This window comes from Leuciscus leuciscus (genome assembly GCF_965113295.1).
Source record: "Leuciscus leuciscus genome assembly, chromosome: 1".
Lineage (NCBI taxonomy): Eukaryota > Metazoa > Chordata > Actinopteri > Cypriniformes > Leuciscidae > Leuciscus > Leuciscus leuciscus.
The window spans coordinates 58,326,083-58,345,841 of record NC_138725.1 but is presented as its reverse complement, the minus strand read 5'-3'; the positions used below and the strand labels follow the sequence as shown (position 1 = coordinate 58,345,841).

The window sequence follows — 19,759 nt, the reverse complement described above, 5'->3', positions numbered from 1 at the left end:
AATATTGTTACAATAAATAAAATGAAAAAATAATTTACTTTACTCCAGTCTTCAGTGTCACATGATCCTTCAGAAATAATTCTAATATGATGATTTGCTGCTCAGGTGACATTTAATTTCAATGCTGAAAACAGTTGTGCTGCTTAATATGTTTGTGGAAAATATTATAAATTCTTTCAGGATTCTTTGATGATTTAAAAGTTGTTGTTGTTGTTGTTGTTTTTTTAAACAGCATTTATTTATCAATGTTTAAACATATTTACTGTCAGTTTTCATACATTTTATGCATCAATTTTCTTTCAATAAAAATACTTTCAAAAAGAAAAAAAATACTGGTTGAACTACAAAAAGATCTGTATTCTACATATTTCTTTATCGATTTGACTGTTCTGTATTTGCACTATAGATCTATTGATCGATATGTGAACATACACATTCTTCAATGTCTGTACAGACAGGAAGAGAATCTGTGGGACAGTGTTTGCGTGTGTTCATTATTTGCTGGGTGTTGCTTCCACATGAACAGATGGTGGAATCATGTCATAGCAGTCACTGTTTAAAGTGTGCCAATGGAATGCTCTGATTGAGAGAATGAGTGTGTGTGTGTGTGTGTGTGTGTGTGTGTGTGTGTGTGTGTGTGTGTGTGTGTGTGTGTGTGTGTGTGTGTGTGTGTGTGTGTGTGTGTGTGTGTGTGTGTGTGTGTGTGTGTGTGTGTGTGTGTGTGTGTGTGTGTGTGTGTGTGTGTGTGTGTGTGTGTGTGTGTGTGTGTGTGAGAGAGAGAGCGAGTGAGATCATCTTCGCGTGGGTGGGCAAAGACTGTGTTAACGTGCAGGGCTTCATGTATGTGACACTGCTAATATTGTGCACAAGTGTTTTACAGATAAAGGAACAGTGATGAACTTACTGTGTTTAAATCTGACTATCCCCCTGTTTTTCTCTTTTTGTCATTCTCTCTCTCTCTCTCTCTCTCTCTCTCTCTCTCTCTCTCTCTCTCTCTCTCTCTCTCTCTCTCTCTCTGTCCTAATTCTGTCTCTTAGTCCACTCTCCTTTCTTCCGTTGGTGGTCCTGCCTCATTTCTCTTGAGGGGCAGCAGGTGGTATGTGGTCTGGGGTCTACATATGTGTGTGTGATGGAGGGTATTGATTTGTAGATGTGTTAATGGTTGTGGTGAGCTGGATGTCTTTCCTCTGTCCTAAAGAAGTTCTGATATTCCAGTTGGGATATAAGAAAAAAAGTAAATATTGTCATGAAAACATTTAAATCTTTAAAAATCAAACCTTTCTCATAAAAGACCAGTTATTGAAACAATGAAACAAGTTCAAAAATGACTTGTTTTGTGTCAATGTCATTTTTTACATTCTTTGCAAAGAATGGATGAAGGACGGGTCAGTTTAAAAACAAAACTGCTTATTCCACAAGTGAAGATGGTGTTTACATAGACATCATAAAAAAAAATGGGTGTCAAAAAATAAAGTATGACAAGTCTTCCAGTCTTCAGTATCACATGATCCTTAGGAAATCAGTCTAATATGATGATTTGATGCTCAAGAAATATTACTTCTCATTATCAATGTTGAAAACAGTTGTGCTGCTTAATATTTTTGAAGAAAGTGTTTAAAAAAATATGATTATTTGATGAATAGAAGGTTTAAAAGAATAGCATATATTTGAAATATAAATATTGTTTAACATAAATGTCACTACTGTCAGTTTTGATCAATTTTATGCAAATTGCTGAATACATTTTTTAATTCTTTAGAAAAAAAGAAAAAAAAACTTATCAACCCCAAACTTTTTAGCAGTTGTGTATATTAATGTATTACTCAATTATTGGGTAATACAATCATTTAATGAAATTATTAATGTATTACCCTTAATAATGGAGAATCCTCTCAAAGCTGGTCTTGTCTATGAAATCATATATTCATTGGACTGCAAATAATTTATGGAGCTATTATGGCATCACAGAGTTGGGATCTGAAAGTGTAAGTTTAGCCTACCTCTTTACAATATGCCAAAGAATTATTAGAGGGAGTTAGTTAAGAATTATTACACAGAGCTCTGACTGGACTAAAAGAGAAATGAAAACTATTCATTGACAAATCTGTGTAAAATCACATTTTCATTCCCCTCTACCCATTTGTTTTACACTCCTCTGCATGTCTGCATCTCTGTCTTTTTCTCTCTTTCACTTGTCAGTGATAATGGCAGTAGTTTGTCTGTGTCCTTGACTCTGACATAAATCTTTTCTATGGGCAGATGCAGTGACGTCATTCTTCACTTTGTAAGTCTTTGCTTGTCAAAATGAATGTAATTACACACCAGTAATGTCCCTTTTTATGACAACTTTTAATCTTTTAATCTCAAGTTTTAGCTGACTCATGGTCCTTATTAAGTATATGAGGGTTATGGATGAATTAGATTAGTGACTACATTTTGCTGTGGTAGTTGGTTTGTCTGGCTAATCTAATTGAAAGTGAATGCGGTGACAGTGGAGCTTATCTCTTACACCCTGCTGCTCATCGCTGTCTACAAGCCTGCTGACAAGCATCAGTGGGTAAAGGCTCTGATGTACAGGCTTTGTAAAGCGCTGGTTCTTGTGCAAGCATTGTTCTCTCAAGCGGTTTTCACACACACTGCTTATGTGGGTGTGTATGAGCGTGTCGAAATGCTAACATACACTAACAGTCAGAAGTTTATGACACACTTGACTACATTTATTTCTCAAAAAACTTTTGATCTAAAGGCTTCTATGCTTTAGATTCTTTTTGTAGACAAGAATAATTTGTACATGTTTAGTAAAATACAAAACTAATATTTATATGTTATAGATTTTCTTCATGATTTGGACCAGTACATTCATTTTTTTTATTTATTATTATTACGTTTAATTGATTTCATTAGTTAATTAAAATGAATTAATTATATTTCTTTAAAATAATTACTTTAACAATACTAGAAAAAAAGATTTATTAATAATAATAATAAAAATAATAATGACTAATGTGTCGTGGGAATTTTAAACTGTATATTAAACTAACCATGTTTCTAACATCTAACCTTATTTAACATCTAACATTTGAACAGGATGTACTGTACGAAACCAATGGAAAACTTGTGACTTTGAGTGTGTGCGTATGTGTGTATAAATAACATAGTTTGGGAAATGAAACTAGACAGTCTGTTAGAATCTTCTGATTTGCAAATGAAGTCATCATTAAAACAAAGTTTGCTTTACCTAGTAACAGAGGGGTTGGCATATGAAGAACCAATCAAATAGTGGGAAAAATTATGTAATGCAGCATAACATTTATGCCATACCTCTATATACTATAAAAACTGTTGTATTCTTGTGTACTGTGGGATTTTCTCAATGGAATTTGTCTGAGATCCTCCGGCCTTGATTCTTCTTGGGAGAGTTTCTCTGAGAACTGCTCGAAGACTCTCCCGGCCGTTAATAAAGACATTTATAGGACATTTGCTGAAAGTCTGTCTGTTAATTTCTGCTGCGCAGCAGGTCAGTTTAGGGAAGCAAGTAAGTTAGAGTAAGAGACTCGGCCAGTTGTCGACGGAAGACGCAGAGAGCTACAGTAGAGTATAAAGGTTATTAAGTGTCGATTGGAAGACGTTATGGGTGTCGATTTGAAGACGCCAGATTTATTTATTAAGTGTCGATTTGCAGACGCTAGATAGTTAGGTTTTAGGGAAAAATCCACTACAAATGTTACTGTGAATAATAATGCATATCCAAACTTTTGGTGTGTCAACATCCATGTACCCACCGTTTATGAAACTGTTATTTCATAAAGTGTGGGTAACTACTTACACACATTACAGTTATTGTGAAATTCCTCAAAATAAAACGGTGCTTTCTTTGGGTTTCAGCATGAATGCAAGCAGAGTTACAATTGCAGCGACTCAAAGACGGGATCCAATAAAGCATATGGATGTGTTTTATGCTGTGGTTTGGCAATCACTTGGTCCAAACATATTTTGTGGTCTGCTTTTCTGCCCACTTTAAAAAAAAAAAAAACATTATTTAAAACAGTTCTCACTTCCCATAGAGATGAAGTGACATGGCAAACTTTTTTTGTCAAAAGGTTTCTTTAGACTAGTCAATTTTACTAGTTAATCACACATCTGGAATTGTTTCTTTCAGTTTATTTGTTGCCTTCACACTGAAAGAACAATGCAGAAATAGGCCAATAGAGTATGGTTTAATTCTTCATGTTTGCTTAAATTCCCAGCAAAGTAAATTTTACACTGTTTTACAGAAGGAATCTGATGCTCTGCCCATGTTGTTGCTGGATTGCAGATCTTAAGGGCTTGTTTTGGTTAATGTGTATTAGAGAGGTCTGGATTTGGAGCTAATATAAGTTGTGAAGCCTCTAGGGGCCATATAGAGGTTGGACCACTGAATAACCTCAATCATGGATATTGAGTTTGGTGTTTCCCAGGGTGTTCACATGTCAAATCAAAACAGGGTGTCTAAAAATGTAATTATGATCATTTTTTCCCCTACAGAAGACGTCTGTAGTCAGAACAATCTGAGTTACAAAGTTTAGACTCACTAATGTGACCCCCTGGAGCCATTATCATTTAGATAAAAGTGTAAGTGATTGATGTTTTATAAAAATCATTGTTCAAGCTATTGGGCCCTATCATACACCTGGCGCAATGCAAGTGTTTTTTGCTAGTTTCAGCCCGACACCGTTATCATTTTCACGTCCTGCGCCACGTTGTTTAAATAGCAAATTTATTTGCACCCATTTGTGTGCTGGTCTGAAAACGAGGTGTGTTCAGGCGCATTGTTGGCACGTTGCTATTTTGAGGCAACTGAAATATATTTTTTTGTTATTTAAAGAGCACGTTAGTAATACGCGCCTATAGGCGGGTCCACAACGTGCGTACACTTTGTCCCATAGATGTCGCGTATGAGCAGATCCGTTTCCCCGCTAGAGAAGCGTTTCGTTTTTCTGCTTGCAAATTCCGCCATGTAAATAGCGAATCCGCCATGGCGCGAGAACAACTGGCTTTTAAAGGGAATGGGAGATGAGACTCTGATTGGTTTATTGCACGTTATGCCCAAAACACACCCATTACTCATTAAAGGACAAGTTCGGTATTTTACACTTAAAGCCCTGTTTACAGATCGTATCTGATGAAATAGAACGGTTAAGATTAAAATTTGGACACATGCTGCTGTCCCGAGAATTTTAGGTTTATTTCGCTTCCCCCCACCACCCCCACAATGGTTGTCTATATGCACTGGAAGATTCCGTCCTAAAAACACATTAAACTTTCGTTTACAAAGACGTGAAACTCACCGAGTGGTCAGGGGGTGTTCACTGATATGTTCCATCAAAAATCGCTGAAAAAGATGCATTCCAACAGGTTTTATCGTAGTTTTTGTCCAACTCCATTGACTTAATAGGACGTGCTGTGAGACCGCAGCACCTTTACGATATTACTCCGCCGCTTCTTCTTCTGCTTCTTCTGTGTATTCAATGAAATGCCCGTGGTTTGCTTGCAATTGGCAAAGGTGCATTATCGCCACCAACTGGGCTGGAGTGTCTATTATTCAAGCTCTCAACGGAAGAATCACGGGTGTGACGCGTTTGGCGAAATAGGTCCACAAAAGCGAAATAAACCTAAAATTCTCGGGACAGGAGCATGTGTCCAAATTTTAATCTTAACCGTTCTATTTCATCAGATACGATCTGTAAACAGGGCTTTAAGTGTAAAATACCGAACTTGTCCTTTAAGGGAATAGGGACAACCCTTTTAGACTATGCGCCGGCCACGACGACCATTTTTCCCATCTTTAAACTAGCTAAAGTGGATTCGGACACGACAAAAGTGGATAACTGCACTTGTGCTGTGCGCTTTAGACCATGCGCTTAGATCATTAAAATAGGGCCCATTGTGTCTAACGCCTTTCTTAAGCATTTTTTGATTTCTGTATTTTGGGAAAAACATGGCTAAATGATGGAAACAGACCGTGTTGTAGCAGTCATATTTGGTTTTTATTTAATAGAATTCTAATGCTTTCATTTCTTGTTTACATAAGTGTACCGTCATAACTCCAGGAAACAATTTACACAATGCATTGTACAGCATGGATTACGTACAGAGAACATTCAGCTCTATTAGAGGGATAGGCCGAACAGGGGAATTGATTTTCTAAAGCATCATGTGGAGGTTCTTCCTAACAATCTAAGTTAAGTCTCTTAAATGTGATATACCATAGTCTCTATTTAATCTAATATTTATTGTACAATCCCTTTTCATATCAACATATTTATGAAACACAAAATTATCAAATATTGCCATACTTTAGGCTTAAGGGTGAAGAGCTAAAAGTTTTGAAAAAATAGGTTGCGCTGAGTTGAGTGCATAGTGGTCTGATGTAAATTGACAGTGACATTTATATGATACTTTCAGTGTTTTATGATACATCACCTAAATTCACCTGGATGTACCGTATTTTAGCTGGATAATGATGTACTGTTTTGTAATCTTCATCAACATTTTCTTATAACTAAAGAAAAAAAGGCAACAAACAAAAAACTATCACATACAACTCATGGCACACAAGCGAAATAGATACACAAACATAATACACAAAATCAAGCTTGTTGAACATTACTCAAAGACACCTGACAGAGTCCACAGGCACTTTCTGGTGATGGACACTCTTTGAGTGTTCAAATTCAATCTGTTTTAAGTGCTACGAAAGTAAACTGTCTCTATAAAATACTGCTCTCAAAGAATACATCTATTTGAAATTTAAAACAAAAAAGTTTTATAAAAAAAAGAAAGAATTACTAAAGTAGAAATAAGGATGGCTAAGGATGGATTTTCTTTAATATATGTGAATATATGGCAAATAAGAGGTTTTTTTTTGTTTTTTTATACACTTTGTGGCTGACAAATGGAGATTTATAACCATTTTTGTGTGGAGGTGTTTTATTTATGGCAACTTTTGGCACATTCCAGGGAACTGAATTAAGAATCAATCCACTTGTTTACTTCAATTGTTTTAAATGCTTACTGATTGACTGATTGATGCATAGACGGCCTGTAGATGCCAATCAAGTCGTCTGGGTTATATGTGAAACACATGGTAAATGGCTCTACCTCATATGTAAATTCTCAGGACACTTTAGAACAACAAATCACTGCAGTCTATGAAAATATAGCCATATTTTCAACATATAACACATCACACCATCATCCCCCCGAGGGGCATCAATTGCTCAGATCTCTTTTGTATTGTCATCACAGCTCTCGCTATTTGATGTCCGCTAACTTCTCTGCTCTGTCTTAAGAAGCAGAGCATGGGATAAACACAACCCATTCTGTTCTCAGCGCGTTCCCACACACAGACCAAGAGATCTTATCTTGATCTCATCAGATTCTCTCAAGTAGGCTAATATCAGAACAAACATCGGTGAGCGTTAAACCCCTGATGTGCATTAAACACTAGTATGCAAGCAACTCCAGAAGCCAATGATATGCTTCGCTGCCTGATTTAATGGAAAGCACAGCGCCTGGGGAGATGCACGCTACTAAAGCCGTATAAAAGCTGATGGAGCAGACAACCTGCCTGCCAAAAAAGCAGGAGGCAGAGATGTTCCACCGACTCTTATTTCAAACTTTAAGGTAATGCATTACTTCAAGTAGGAACTGAATTAGAGTGTAATAGTTCAAACCAGTCAGTGACTAGCACTGAGTACTGGAATAATGGCCCTGCTGGAAAGTCCAGCTTAAACTGGTAGCTGGCAGGCCACCAAAAAAACTAACAAAACAAAAAAACTACCAGCTAATCATACCAGTTTAAGGTGGCCAAGTTGGCTTTTGAGCAATAGTGGCAGGTCAACCAGCTAATGACCTGCTTAGATCAGCTGAAATGGTCCAAAATACTGCTAACTGCTTTAGATAGATTTTTGGGGGAATCTTGTCATATCAAAAAGTGATTTCCTGTAGATTTATCGTTGATTAGTGGAACTGAGAGCAGAAAAGTTGGATGGTGAGTCTCAGAATGGAGAGGCAGAGCTCCAGGGAAGGGAAGCTGAGTTGAACAGAGCCCCAGGAGAATGAACTGACTGTGGGGAAGAGAAACAGAAAGCTTCAGGGGTAATTACGACCTGCCTGACAGGAATGTCTCACTAATGCCTCATGTTTATTCCAGAGCCTGAGAGTGAGCGCATTAGAAATGCAACGAAAGACAGTCCATTAGATACTGTGTGTGTGTGCGCGCTATGGAATATCTGTATTAGGTCCCTAACATCTATTTACGAGTGCAATTTCCCATTGGATGGGTAGAAAACAGGAAGTAAAGGTCTATTTTTAGTATTTCTGTTTTTGTTTTGTTGAGTGTTAACTTGTTTGTTTCGTTAGACCATTCCTTTTTACTTTAAAGGTGATATAATAATGTTAAAGTACTTCTTATTCCCCCTTAGTCGTGACTGCTTCCAGCACATGACTGCTGGCATTTGAATCTGCATCCGCATTTATGGAATGAATCATGTAGCCAAGAAAGAGAGTGGGAAAGAAAGAGCGAGAAATGTAGCGACAAAGACAAGGAAAACCTAGACAGGATGACTCATCAAGAGTAAGCGTCAATGACTGTGGAGTCTGAGCAAGAAAAAAAAAGAGAAATAAGGAGATTTTATGAACCTCAAGACAAGCAACTTGAAAATATGATGGGGAAATCCTAGTATTGGCCGCACATCAGATAATTCTCTCTTGAAGGTATATAAATTGTCAAGGAACAACCTTTTAAAATAAAACGTTAATATTGGCTTGTTTGTTTAAGGTTTGTAAGACTTAAGTCAGTGAGGTTACTGACTGGTTATTCATATGACAATATGTAGTTAAAGATACACATTTGGAGTATACAACTTAAAACAACTTTAAAATATACTAGCAAAATATGGTTTTTGTTTAGTATTCTTTTTTAGTAAATAGTTTAGACAAATTATTGAGGGGGTGGATGAGGTTTCCTCAAAAGTACTTAAAGAATCATTAATGTAAACGTTTAAGAAACCTGGGCTGTTAAATCTGAATCAGAACTAAATATCCAGACATTCCTATCAAACAAAAAAAATGATATGGCTGAAATAATGGTAGGACATTAACATGGTGGATGTTTCTAAGAGTACATGATGGCTTGAAAATAGTTCTTTAGCTCTTTTAGTTCTGGTTTCTGTTTGCATTGTGACTCAGATTTCCAAGGAGGAAAGGCGAGAGCATCTAGGCAATGAAACCTAAACTGCAATGACTAGAGGAAGGCAGGGAATATGACACGCTATGTGTGTGTTTTTTTAGAGAAAAGGCTGTCACAGAGAGTGTGAAAGAGAGAAAAGGGAAGGCGAGCTAAGTATAGATCTGAGTCATTACATTAGTAAAGGTCAACAAATGTCACAGTTGTGAGTTGTTGCCCATAAACGCTGACCTGCGATCAGCTGCTTTGAAACAAGACGGCGACTGGTATGCGCTACATATAACCCCCCGAAGTTTTAACACCTGGAAATGGCTGAATGAAAATGGGTACAAATACAATTATGATTGAATAAAGGGCCTTGATGTTGTAGACAAAATCTATGAATACTTCAAAGATAAGGCAAAAACAAAATCCTTATTAGATCAGGCAGAAGGCTCCAGGTAGAGGAACCATGGTGCGGCTGCTAAATTGCGCGATATCCGTGAAGCCTGTGATGGCCATCTCTTTACGTTCTCTTGTGAAGCCAAAGACATCCAGAGTTAGTGTCACAAGGTCACATTAATACATCTGAGAAACCCAGTATATGTTAAACATTCATCAAAGTTTGTGGTGGGTTTCAGTATACATTATGGTGAACTTTCTTAAGGGTAATAGGCTTGTGTTTAGAAATAGCTACTTTAGGCCGGTGAGTCTGAACGTTGATGTGGATCCACTGATGTGGTGCTGTTGAACCATCTCAACAACGTATCGTCTGTGCTAGGTTCAAAAGGATCAAAGGTCTGGTCACTTAAGTATTGGCGTCCCTTGCCGGATGGCTGTCATGGCTTCACTCCAGCATTGTGTCCATCTCCAATCTCTCCTCCCCTCTGTATTGTTATATTGATAACGTGACTTCCTCTTCTTCACTGGTTAGGCCTGAGGTTGGGGAGAGTCAGGCTGAGCCCCCCCCATCCACTCTCACCACTAGAGGAAAAAAGAGAAAGAAAACATTAGCAGTTCATGATTAAATTCTTCAAGCAGTATGTTGGGAGTTAGCGACTATACTAATTTATCTACATTTTTAATTCGCTTATTTGATCTATCGGGCTTTGACAAGACTGATTCATTGTAATGAGTTGGTTCATTTAAAGGAATAATTTTAATGATAAAACATGGATAAAAACATGATTCACTGATTCATTTGAATCAACACATTGTTTCTCTCTCTCTCTCTCTCTCTCTCTCTCTCTCTCTCTCTCTCTCTCTCTCTCTTTAGTTTGACTGTATTATAACTTCTTTGAATAATGAGTAACTTGCATGAGTAGTAGTAACTCTCGCAAAAAGTCTTATAGAAAATAAAACATTATTGGTGTGCACTTAATTAATCCTTTAAAGAGAAACATTATGCATTGCCTCACATCATTTGGGACAAAATGAAATGCTTAAGGAAAAGTTTTTCTCACTAAATAACATGCGGGTTCCTATTTTAGCCAGTTCGAGTCGAGTGGCGAGCGGTCCCCCTGGAGCTCTGAGCGTCCCGTTCCCCTCTGCCTGCCCTAACCATTTAACTGCAATCACTATTACATTCAGCCTGAGACACAAATGCCTCATTTTCCCACTAACCCTTCAATCTGTTGTCAATTGTGCAGAGCCATGGAAACAGTTCCGGAATGCTGCAAGTAGGCTTTTAGTTCTGAGGTCCTGTTTTTTGTCTGGACCAATTCAGAGCTGAGCCATTTGTGCAATACCCCCAAAAAACTTTTTTCCTGTCTTGTCTATGACATCATAGCAGTCTACAGAGACAAATGTAGCCACACCCACCCATTGGAGAAAACAAAAATGTGCTGCATAATTAGACTACAAATTTTAGGTCACAATTTGGCATATTTGTTTGTAGAGGCGAGAAGTGCCAGGACTAGTCAATAGAAAATCTGGAACTCCATCCAAATGAAGTAAACTGTGTATTCTTATACTATTGATATAAGTATAAGAAGTGCAGAAAAACTAGTTAGTAGTTAGCAAGCTCTCAATGAAACCAAATTTAGTTTAGTTTTTTTGGTTAAATACATCTTAACCCAAAAACAAGTTTATCAAACTGGAGATTGTTTGTCATATTCTGTGCACGCTTTCTGTCAAAACCTGGAAATACTAGAGTCTTTTGTCCCCTGAGGGGCGTCCTACATTTTAAGTGTCCTCAACGGGGATACATGCTGTATTTTGAAATCACATTCTCTCGGCCTACCGAGGGGTAGTTCTGACCAAATGTTATGCTCAAGAGCAACTCTTAAGAGCTCTGAGAGAGTGTGAGAAAATGTGTGTAGGCAAATAGTAAACGTAATATTTCAATAAATCTTCTGTCACAGTTAAATATGGTTTAACAATAATATGCACACTATATTTAAAGGCACATATACAATATACATTGAATTTTCGGTGATTTTGACTCATTTTTTGTAATGAAAAAACTCCCACATACAGAAAAATATTTAATTGTACCAAATGGAAGTAGGAAAGGGGATAGTTCATTCAGAAATGCAAATTCTGTCATGATTTATTGTACTATGTGACTTAAGATAAGTTTTTTGGGGGGGATTTTTATTTTCTAATACAATGAAAGTCAGTGGGGTCTAATGTTGCTGTGAACCTCATTGACTTTCATTGTATCGGCAAACACATCCTTCAAAATGTATTATCTTTTCGCAGAAGAAAGTCACAGGTTTAGAATGAAATGAGGGTAAGTAAATGATGACAGAATTTTCATTTTGGAGTGAACTATCCCTTTAAGACAAAAGTTCCAGATGTCAGTGTTAAAAGTGTGCTCAAAGAAGGGGAAATGAGGCATTTAAATGGATGAGAATGAATTTGAAAATCATGGATAGAAAGGAAGAGCGTAGAGTGATAACAGAAAGATAGCTGAGTGGCTGAAATTTGCTGCGGTTCATGCCATATTGCCAGCCTATGACCAGATGCATGGCCCGATGGGAATTGTGCTGACCCTCCTGTTCAGCCACTCAGACCCTCGCAGATGGCGTGACTGCTCGTCATGTTAAGCAAAGTGTGGATCCGTCAGATCACAAGTGCCAGAAGTGAAGAAGACTGAATTCCTATAAAAAATTAAATACCCTTTCACCTTCATCCCCCTCCTCTGATATCCACTCATCCATCCGTTCATTCCCTAGAGTCTAGTGAAAGCTTTGGATTGAGAGCTGCTAGAGAGAGACGGAGTGGGAGGGAGAAAGAAATAGTGGTATTCTAGCACTAACTGCTGACTGTTTGTTGGTGACTCCTCCTGAACTACCAACACAGCACATTTACACCAGCTAATCAAGTTATTTGTCACTCCTAATTGACAGCAATGTAGACCACTCTAACTAAGAGTAAAATGAAGAGCTATGTACAGTCAGTAACTGCTGATTCTGCAGCATATTCACTCGTCTCTTGGGTGCTTTAACAAGTTACAAAAAAAACATAACACTCATTTCTGAACACGCAGTGTGGGTTGTCTGAACGTTTTAATGATTCCGTAGAAGCAGCGGCAAACATTTGTAGCTGATGCTTATTAGCTAGATCAAAAAAAATGCAGCGACTGACGCACCAGTAGGTCCGACGTCGGCCTGCAATTTGTCATACAGCAGCTGCTAATGAGAGAGTTTTACTGTCAGACTGTCTGGCCAGCGCACGTTTCTCTAGCCTTAAACCGACCGCCCATGTTCACTGACCATCTAAAGTGTATTGCACACAAAACCGGCAAGCACTATATCCGAAAATCAGCAGTTTCAATCTAATTGGCTGGCTTCTATCAAATGTCCAGCAGTTTTGACCAAATTGGACAAATTGTAATAGGTGTTAGTTATAGTTCTTGGCCAGAATAAGCTGACTATGCAAGATGAAAATGACAATGATATTTTATTAGCTAAAGAAGCAGTGTTTTGGGGGGGGGGGTTACCTTTTAAAAAGCTTTTAAATTTGGTAATTTTCAATCCCAAAGTTCATTTTCTTGAAAAAGTGCACTGATACATCAATTAAAAAGACTTCTACACATTATTTAAAGCAATGAAATAATTTTTTTTTTTTTAAATGTATTACTTTATTAGAAGATTCTGTAATGGAAGACCCAAGTGCAAAACATTGATTGGCATGTGTGGGCACTGAGGACTGAAGCTATAGACAGAGAGACCCTTGGCACATTTACAACTGGCGCCTGTGTGTTTACAGTAGCCATGTGTGAGAAATAAAGGAGGGAAGCCTCTGCCAGAAAGACCTGATGGAACAATCACACCTGTTCTGGCTGACATTGTTGCATTATGGTTGTGAAAATGTGTGTATGTGTGTGTGTGGTTCAGGTATTCCCTATGTTGTGGGATATGTTTTGGGCCCCATGAGGAAAGTAGCTTATAAATTATACTATATTTGAAAATGTAACAATACAGAACGTTTTCTGTGATGGGTAGGATTATGGATTAGAATATACAGTTTGTACAGTATAAAAAAACATTATGTCTGTAGATCATATGCATATGCAGACAGAGAATTGAAGGGGATGCTAGAGGAGAGCAAGCAAATGTTGGTGAAAATATAAACTGCATAGAAATTGACTAAGACAGAGAGAATAAAGAAAAAGAGACAGGGCATGTGGATGAGTCTCAAAAAAAACAGGGTTATTATAGTAAACTAAAACCATAAAAAAATTTTTTAAAAAAATTGTTAACTGAAATAAAATATTTAACATATTTTGTTTCAGCTAGCTGCAGAAGAAAAAAATACTATTTTCGTTTAGTTTAATTTGATCTACTAAAATAACTAAAACTAAATAATAATAATATAGACATTAAAAAACAAAAACAATAAAAATTTGCCAAAAAAACACAACAAAATTACAAACATTTAAATGATACTATAACACTGCACATAACCTGTCAAGAACATGTCCAGGCCATATTTCAACCCAAAATCAAAGCAAATAATAAATAAATGCTGTTTTAAAGTAAAATGGCCAGATGCATTGTAGTAATGAGAAATTTGGGAGATGTCACAGTGCAAACAATCCTTATGATTTCAAATATTCTTCATTACCTCTGTGCAAATGAGACCTTATGTTTTGGTATATTCTGGGCCTCTATGATAATGTTGTGTCGAGGGTCTGCTTCACATTCCTGACACTCTTGTTTTTGTTTCCTCTTCCCCCCCAAAAAACCCCATCACTATTCATGACCCAGCTCCCATAATGCACTGCTGCACCCTCTCAAGAACGTGATAAGTCTCATCTCTAAAACCCAAGACTGTCTGTTGTTCTCCCTCGTCTAAATCGGGCCTGAATTCAATTGTCTGACCATATCTTTCATAAAAGAGAGTTTCTTTCTTTCTTTCTTTCTTTCTTTCTTTCTTTCTTTCTTTCTTTCTTTCTTTCTCTCTTTCTCTCTTTCTTTTTAAGTCTTTCTTTCATTCTTTCTTTCTTGCTTTCAGAGTGGACTGATGTACTATGTTTGACAGTGAGGTTAACATAATGCCGTTGGCTCACATAACCGCTTACAATAAATGCAAATGAAAATGCTGCTATTTATTTATTCATTAAGAAGATGCTTTTATCCAGAATGATTCACTCAGGCCAGTACTCACTCTCTCGCATACACAGATGTGCGAAACATTAGATATGTGACATACTAATATCTAATAAACTATGTAATATCCTCTTTTTGACTATGCTTGTGCCCTTATTGTGATCTTTCATTCATTTCACTGTTCTGTGATATTTTTTGTCACAATAATAAAACTGGCAAAGAAAAACGTGATAGCTTTTGTTCAAAAGCCCGTGTTTTGTGTGTTTGTGTGTGTGTTTAAAAGATTTTGTCTGATTAGACAACTTATCACAAACAGTTTTAGGGCCCTATCTTGCACCCAGCGCAAGTGACTTTGTACACCGACGCATGTATCATTCCTATTTTGCACCCGCGCAAAGCGGACTTTTCCCTCCACAGAAGCACGTCGGTTAACTAAGAAATACACTTGCGCTCCCGGGGGCGGTTCAGCGCAAAGAGGAGGCGTGTTCCGGCGCAAACGTTGCTTCTTGCTATTTTGCAGGTTTAGAAAACAATTGCGCCACTAACCAGGAAAAAATAGTTTAAAGTCAGTGGCGCGTTGCGCATGTTATTCATAGGCTATTTTAAGGGCGCATGCTTGGCCATAATCAATGTAGCGTGTGCACAACGCGCACTTTGATTCTCTCATCTACACAGAAGCAGCAGTTTTCATTTTTGCAAATCATACATTATTACGATAGATAGATAGATAGATAGATAGATAGATAGATAGATAGATAGATAGATAGATAGATAGATAGATAGATAGATAGATAGATAGATAGATAGATAGATAGATAGATAGATAGATAGATAGATAGATAAACAATTTATTATAAAAGCATACATCTAGCTTACACATTTACCCAAATTAACCGAAGTTAATTTGGGTGGATTTCTCCATTTCAATGTAACTTCTCTCTTTTACGGCCGTGACGAGAGCGTTGCTCTCCTTGGCTGTGAACCGCTGCTGGCGCGCGCCTGGCAAATCCGCCGTTACAATAGCAATCCGCTATGGAAAAAGCGCATCTGCTCTTAAAGGGAATGTGAGATGTCGCTCTGATTGGTTTATTTCACGTTACGCTCAAACCACACCTATGAATAATGAAGCTACTTCAGACCAACCCATTTTAGATTTGCGCCTGGCGCAAGAGTCATTTATCCCGCCGGGAAAATAGCAACAGCGCCGAGACCCGCCCACAAAGTTACTTGCGCTTTGCGCTTGACACTTGCGTTTCAGATCGTTAAAATAGGGCCCTTAGACTATAAAGGAAGTTCTCCACATTTTAGGCCCTTGCATTGCTGTATATTCAGTTTTACATTTCAAAGGTGAAATGTGTAACTTCTGCGCCAAATGGTATTGAAATGTTTTTTTGTTGTTGTTTTTCTTTTTAAGCAATCCAACATGTGTTTGTGTGTCATACAAACAATGTACGATCAATACAGTGTTTGGTCAAATTGTTTTAAAATAATTATTATCTGTAGTTCCATTTGGATCCACAAGTGGTGCAAAAGTAACACTGCACATTTAAATGCATTCTCTGTGCAGAATCGATTGCATAAAGTGATACGCATATATTTAATGCTCTTCAACCCAAGACTGTTTGTCCCCAGTGAAGACGTTTGACAAAATCCATCCCTGCACTTTGCAGCAGGTTGAATCAACATGGCCACTTTATTGTCGAGTTTCAATCCCTCCCTGTCTCGTCCCCATGGCGTCAGTCCCGTCCCGTGTGAGGGTACTACCAGACTGTAATCACCGCCGACTCGTGGTCTTTTAAATATTATTGAACAGCACACAAGCATTTCAGAGATTTCTCTGGAATGTATGAAAGCACTTCTTTGGTTTATTTTCATGGTTTGTGCCCGTATATGTGTGCAGTTCTCGACTTGTGTGTTCCTTTTAAGATCTGAATGATAAACGTGTTAAACGTCAGTCTGCTATGTCATCCACAACCAGCCTTACATGGAAATGCCAAGTGTATAAGGAGGGTAAAAGGAAGATATGAGAGAGAACGGGGAGATGGAACAGGGAGAGAGATACTAAAGATAAACACAAGAGGAGAGTATATTTGTAAAATATACAGTACATAGGGACGTTGGCTCAACCAGTGGCATAGGTTTTGAGGCAGTGGCAGAAGGGGGAAGTGTTTGAAACTGACTTGTCATTATTTAGACTGTGCTGCAGAAATGACAATAATCCTGTAGCCTGTGATCTTACCGATCTGCGTCTGCGTCTGCGTCTGCGCTTGCTGCTCCTGCAGACTCTGGCTGTCCACTGAGATGCCACTGTCACTGTGCAGCTTCTCTCCCTCTGGAGATGGTGTCTGATTGGCTGTGGCTGCACGATTATTAGCTGCCTGTTTATTCTGCTTGCAGCTGTTCCACCTGGAAGAAACAGATGCACATGTAGAGTACAAATGAATGTGATAAGTGAGAGGAAAGCATTGGCAGCGTTCAATTTCAACAATAAACAGTTGCGTTCGCATAGTAGTGGATTTTCTTTTTCTTCTAAATATGCCTAAATATGTTTGAGCACCTTTATTCTTCTTCTTTACTATTTTCAAATTTTTGTAGAACTTTATATTTATTTATTTATAATTTTAGAACACTATAACAAAAATTAAAAAAACAAAACAAAGCAGAACAAGAGACAAAATCAACCTAATAATATTAATAATAATAACTATTTTTTCCATTTGTTTTTTGTTAATATGAATAAATACATAAAACGTAATATAATTATATACCATATACAGAATTATTTTTGTAAAAGTTCTTAGGTTAGTGGGTAATCATTATAACAATTGTTGAAAAGTTTGGGGTCAGTAATATTTTTTTACTGTTTGAACTGTTTTCAAAATTAATAATAATACGAAATCTTTCTTGAAATCATCATTTCAGAATGATTTCTGAAGGATCATTTTACACTGAAGACTGGAGTAATGATGCTGAAAATTCAGCTTTGACATCACAGGAATAAATTACATTTTAAAATGTATTCAAATATTTTAAATTGTAATTATATTTTACAATATTACTATATTTTTTACCAAATAAATGTAGCCTTTGTGACCATAAGAGACTTTTAAAAAATCTCACCGACTCCTTAGCTTCAACCAAAAGCAATAAAAATCTATGATATGTCCCAATTGAAACAAGGCCTGAATGTTTCACCACCTGACTATCCTCAATCATTTTCCATCTGTTCTTAAGTCTTTCTATGTTTTAAGGATTTTTTCTCTCTTTTGCTCACCTCTTAAAGATGATGTAAGCCAGGAGGCCGACCACGACCGCTGCCAGGATGGAGCAGTAGATGGGAATCAGGTTCTCGTTTAGCCTATTACTAATAAAGTGAGGAGATCTGGGTTTGGGTGTGGTGTTGTCGTCTCCGGGGCTGGGGCTCCAGAAACGGTTCAGATCAGTGGCAAATGAACTAGAATCACCAGTGAAAGCGGGATAGGTAGGACTCAGCGGATCTAGGATAGAGAGAAAGACAGTCACACATATACGTTAGCTACAATCTGAGAATGACTGGGAACTTACATAGATGTAAACTGATGGTGAAAACTACTGCAGTCTGCTGCTATAACAGAATTCACACTCTATTATTATGTATATATTTTGGGATAATGTGATGCAAAAATGCAAATGGGATATTGAACTGAACCTGATGAGATGTTAGTTGAAGCTGTGAAATTGACCAATGGCTGTCTGGATGGTGTTACATGATATATAGCCTTTTTCACCCACTAAAGGCACTATTTGTCTTTTTATCGGTCTTCCTCTCTTTATTGATTTGATGCATAATTTATCGAAAGGCAACCCCCAATAAACTCTTTCCAGCTCCCAATAGAGCACACCAGTGGCTGCCCACTTTTTCAGAGGTCTTTGTGCCGGAAGTATTTTTCCCATTCATTCTCTCCATAGTCATTAAAAAAGAAACATAAACCATATGAACCAGTTTTGAGTTTAATCACATTACAAACATTTGGTTTAAATCTAAGTACTTAATTATTATTAATAATACATTACTCATTGAATGAGGCTTTGCAAATAATGTTGCAATATGAAGCTGTTGACTTTAAGTCATACCTTTAGCGTGTGAAGAGTTTTAATACAAAACAAAATCAATGTCTGTATGGAGAAAAGGAAATGAATAGCATTATGGAACCCAACAGTTGCACTTCATTCTCACACACACACACACACACACACACGCAATTTTCACTTGTTTTGCTGTCGAACTCTTCACTCTTTCTCAAGAAAAGATTCCAAAATTGACTGGAGAGAGATTGTTATGGTTCATATCTTTCACGGCTGTAAAATTGGTGGTGACAGAGTTCGATCTGGCTCAACAGGAGGTCTTAACGTTACCATGACTCTCTAGAATATTCTCATTCTCATCTGAACTATTCCAGAGCGGCCATATGCGAGACGGATTGAGCAATGCTGAAACTGAGAACCTTTTATGAAGAACTTTGGTTTGATTTATAAGAAGCCACAGCTAATGAAGGATCTACAGTCAAAGGTCTCATATTAAAACAAGAACTCAAGATTTACATGGGTGACATTTTTAGGCTTTGAAAAGTGCTGTAGATCTCACCTAAAAGCCAGCCTGAACACTTTAAAGTGGCATGACCAGTTGTTATTTTGAAACTCCCAGAAGGTCTACGAGCTTGAACCTGGTAGAATGACCATCTTAGACCAGATAGAAACCAGCTACTCTGTTCCCAAACACAGCTAATAGCTTATTTCTTTTGCTTCTGTTTTTAGTCTATGAAGTGTCTGTAAAATATGAGTTACATTTGAATATTCAAAGCATAATGAAAGTGACTTAGTCATTAGCTGTTCAACAATTAATTAAAGACCATTGTTTTCTAGATTGGTTAGCACACACACACACACACACACACACACACACACACACACACAGACTTCTTATCTTCATCACACCTTTCAAACTTGTGGGCAT

The 19,759-nt window shown here is 37.4% G+C and overlaps 1 protein-coding gene and 1 long non-coding RNA gene across 2 annotated transcripts in view; both read right to left on the bottom strand.

Moving 5' to 3' along the window:
• The window catches only part of LOC309509719, a 358,786-nt gene that overhangs the window by 223,842 nt on the left and 115,185 nt on the right, over window positions 1–19,759 (bottom strand). The window lies entirely within an intron of this gene.
• ngfra (nerve growth factor receptor a (TNFR superfamily, member 16)) overlaps window positions 6,005–19,759 on the bottom strand; it is a 38,440-nt gene continuing 24,685 nt past the window's right edge. Inside the window, exons 4-6 of the mRNA XM_082184194.1 lie at window positions 18,041–18,263; window positions 17,006–17,172; window positions 6,005–10,192 (exon numbers count right to left, since the gene is read on the bottom strand). Coding sequence (XP_082040320.1) covers window positions 10,161–10,192; window positions 17,006–17,172; window positions 18,041–18,263 — 422 coding nt within the window. The 3' untranslated portion in view covers window positions 6,005–10,160. The remainder of the gene's footprint in view (window positions 10,193–17,005; window positions 17,173–18,040; window positions 18,264–19,759) is intronic.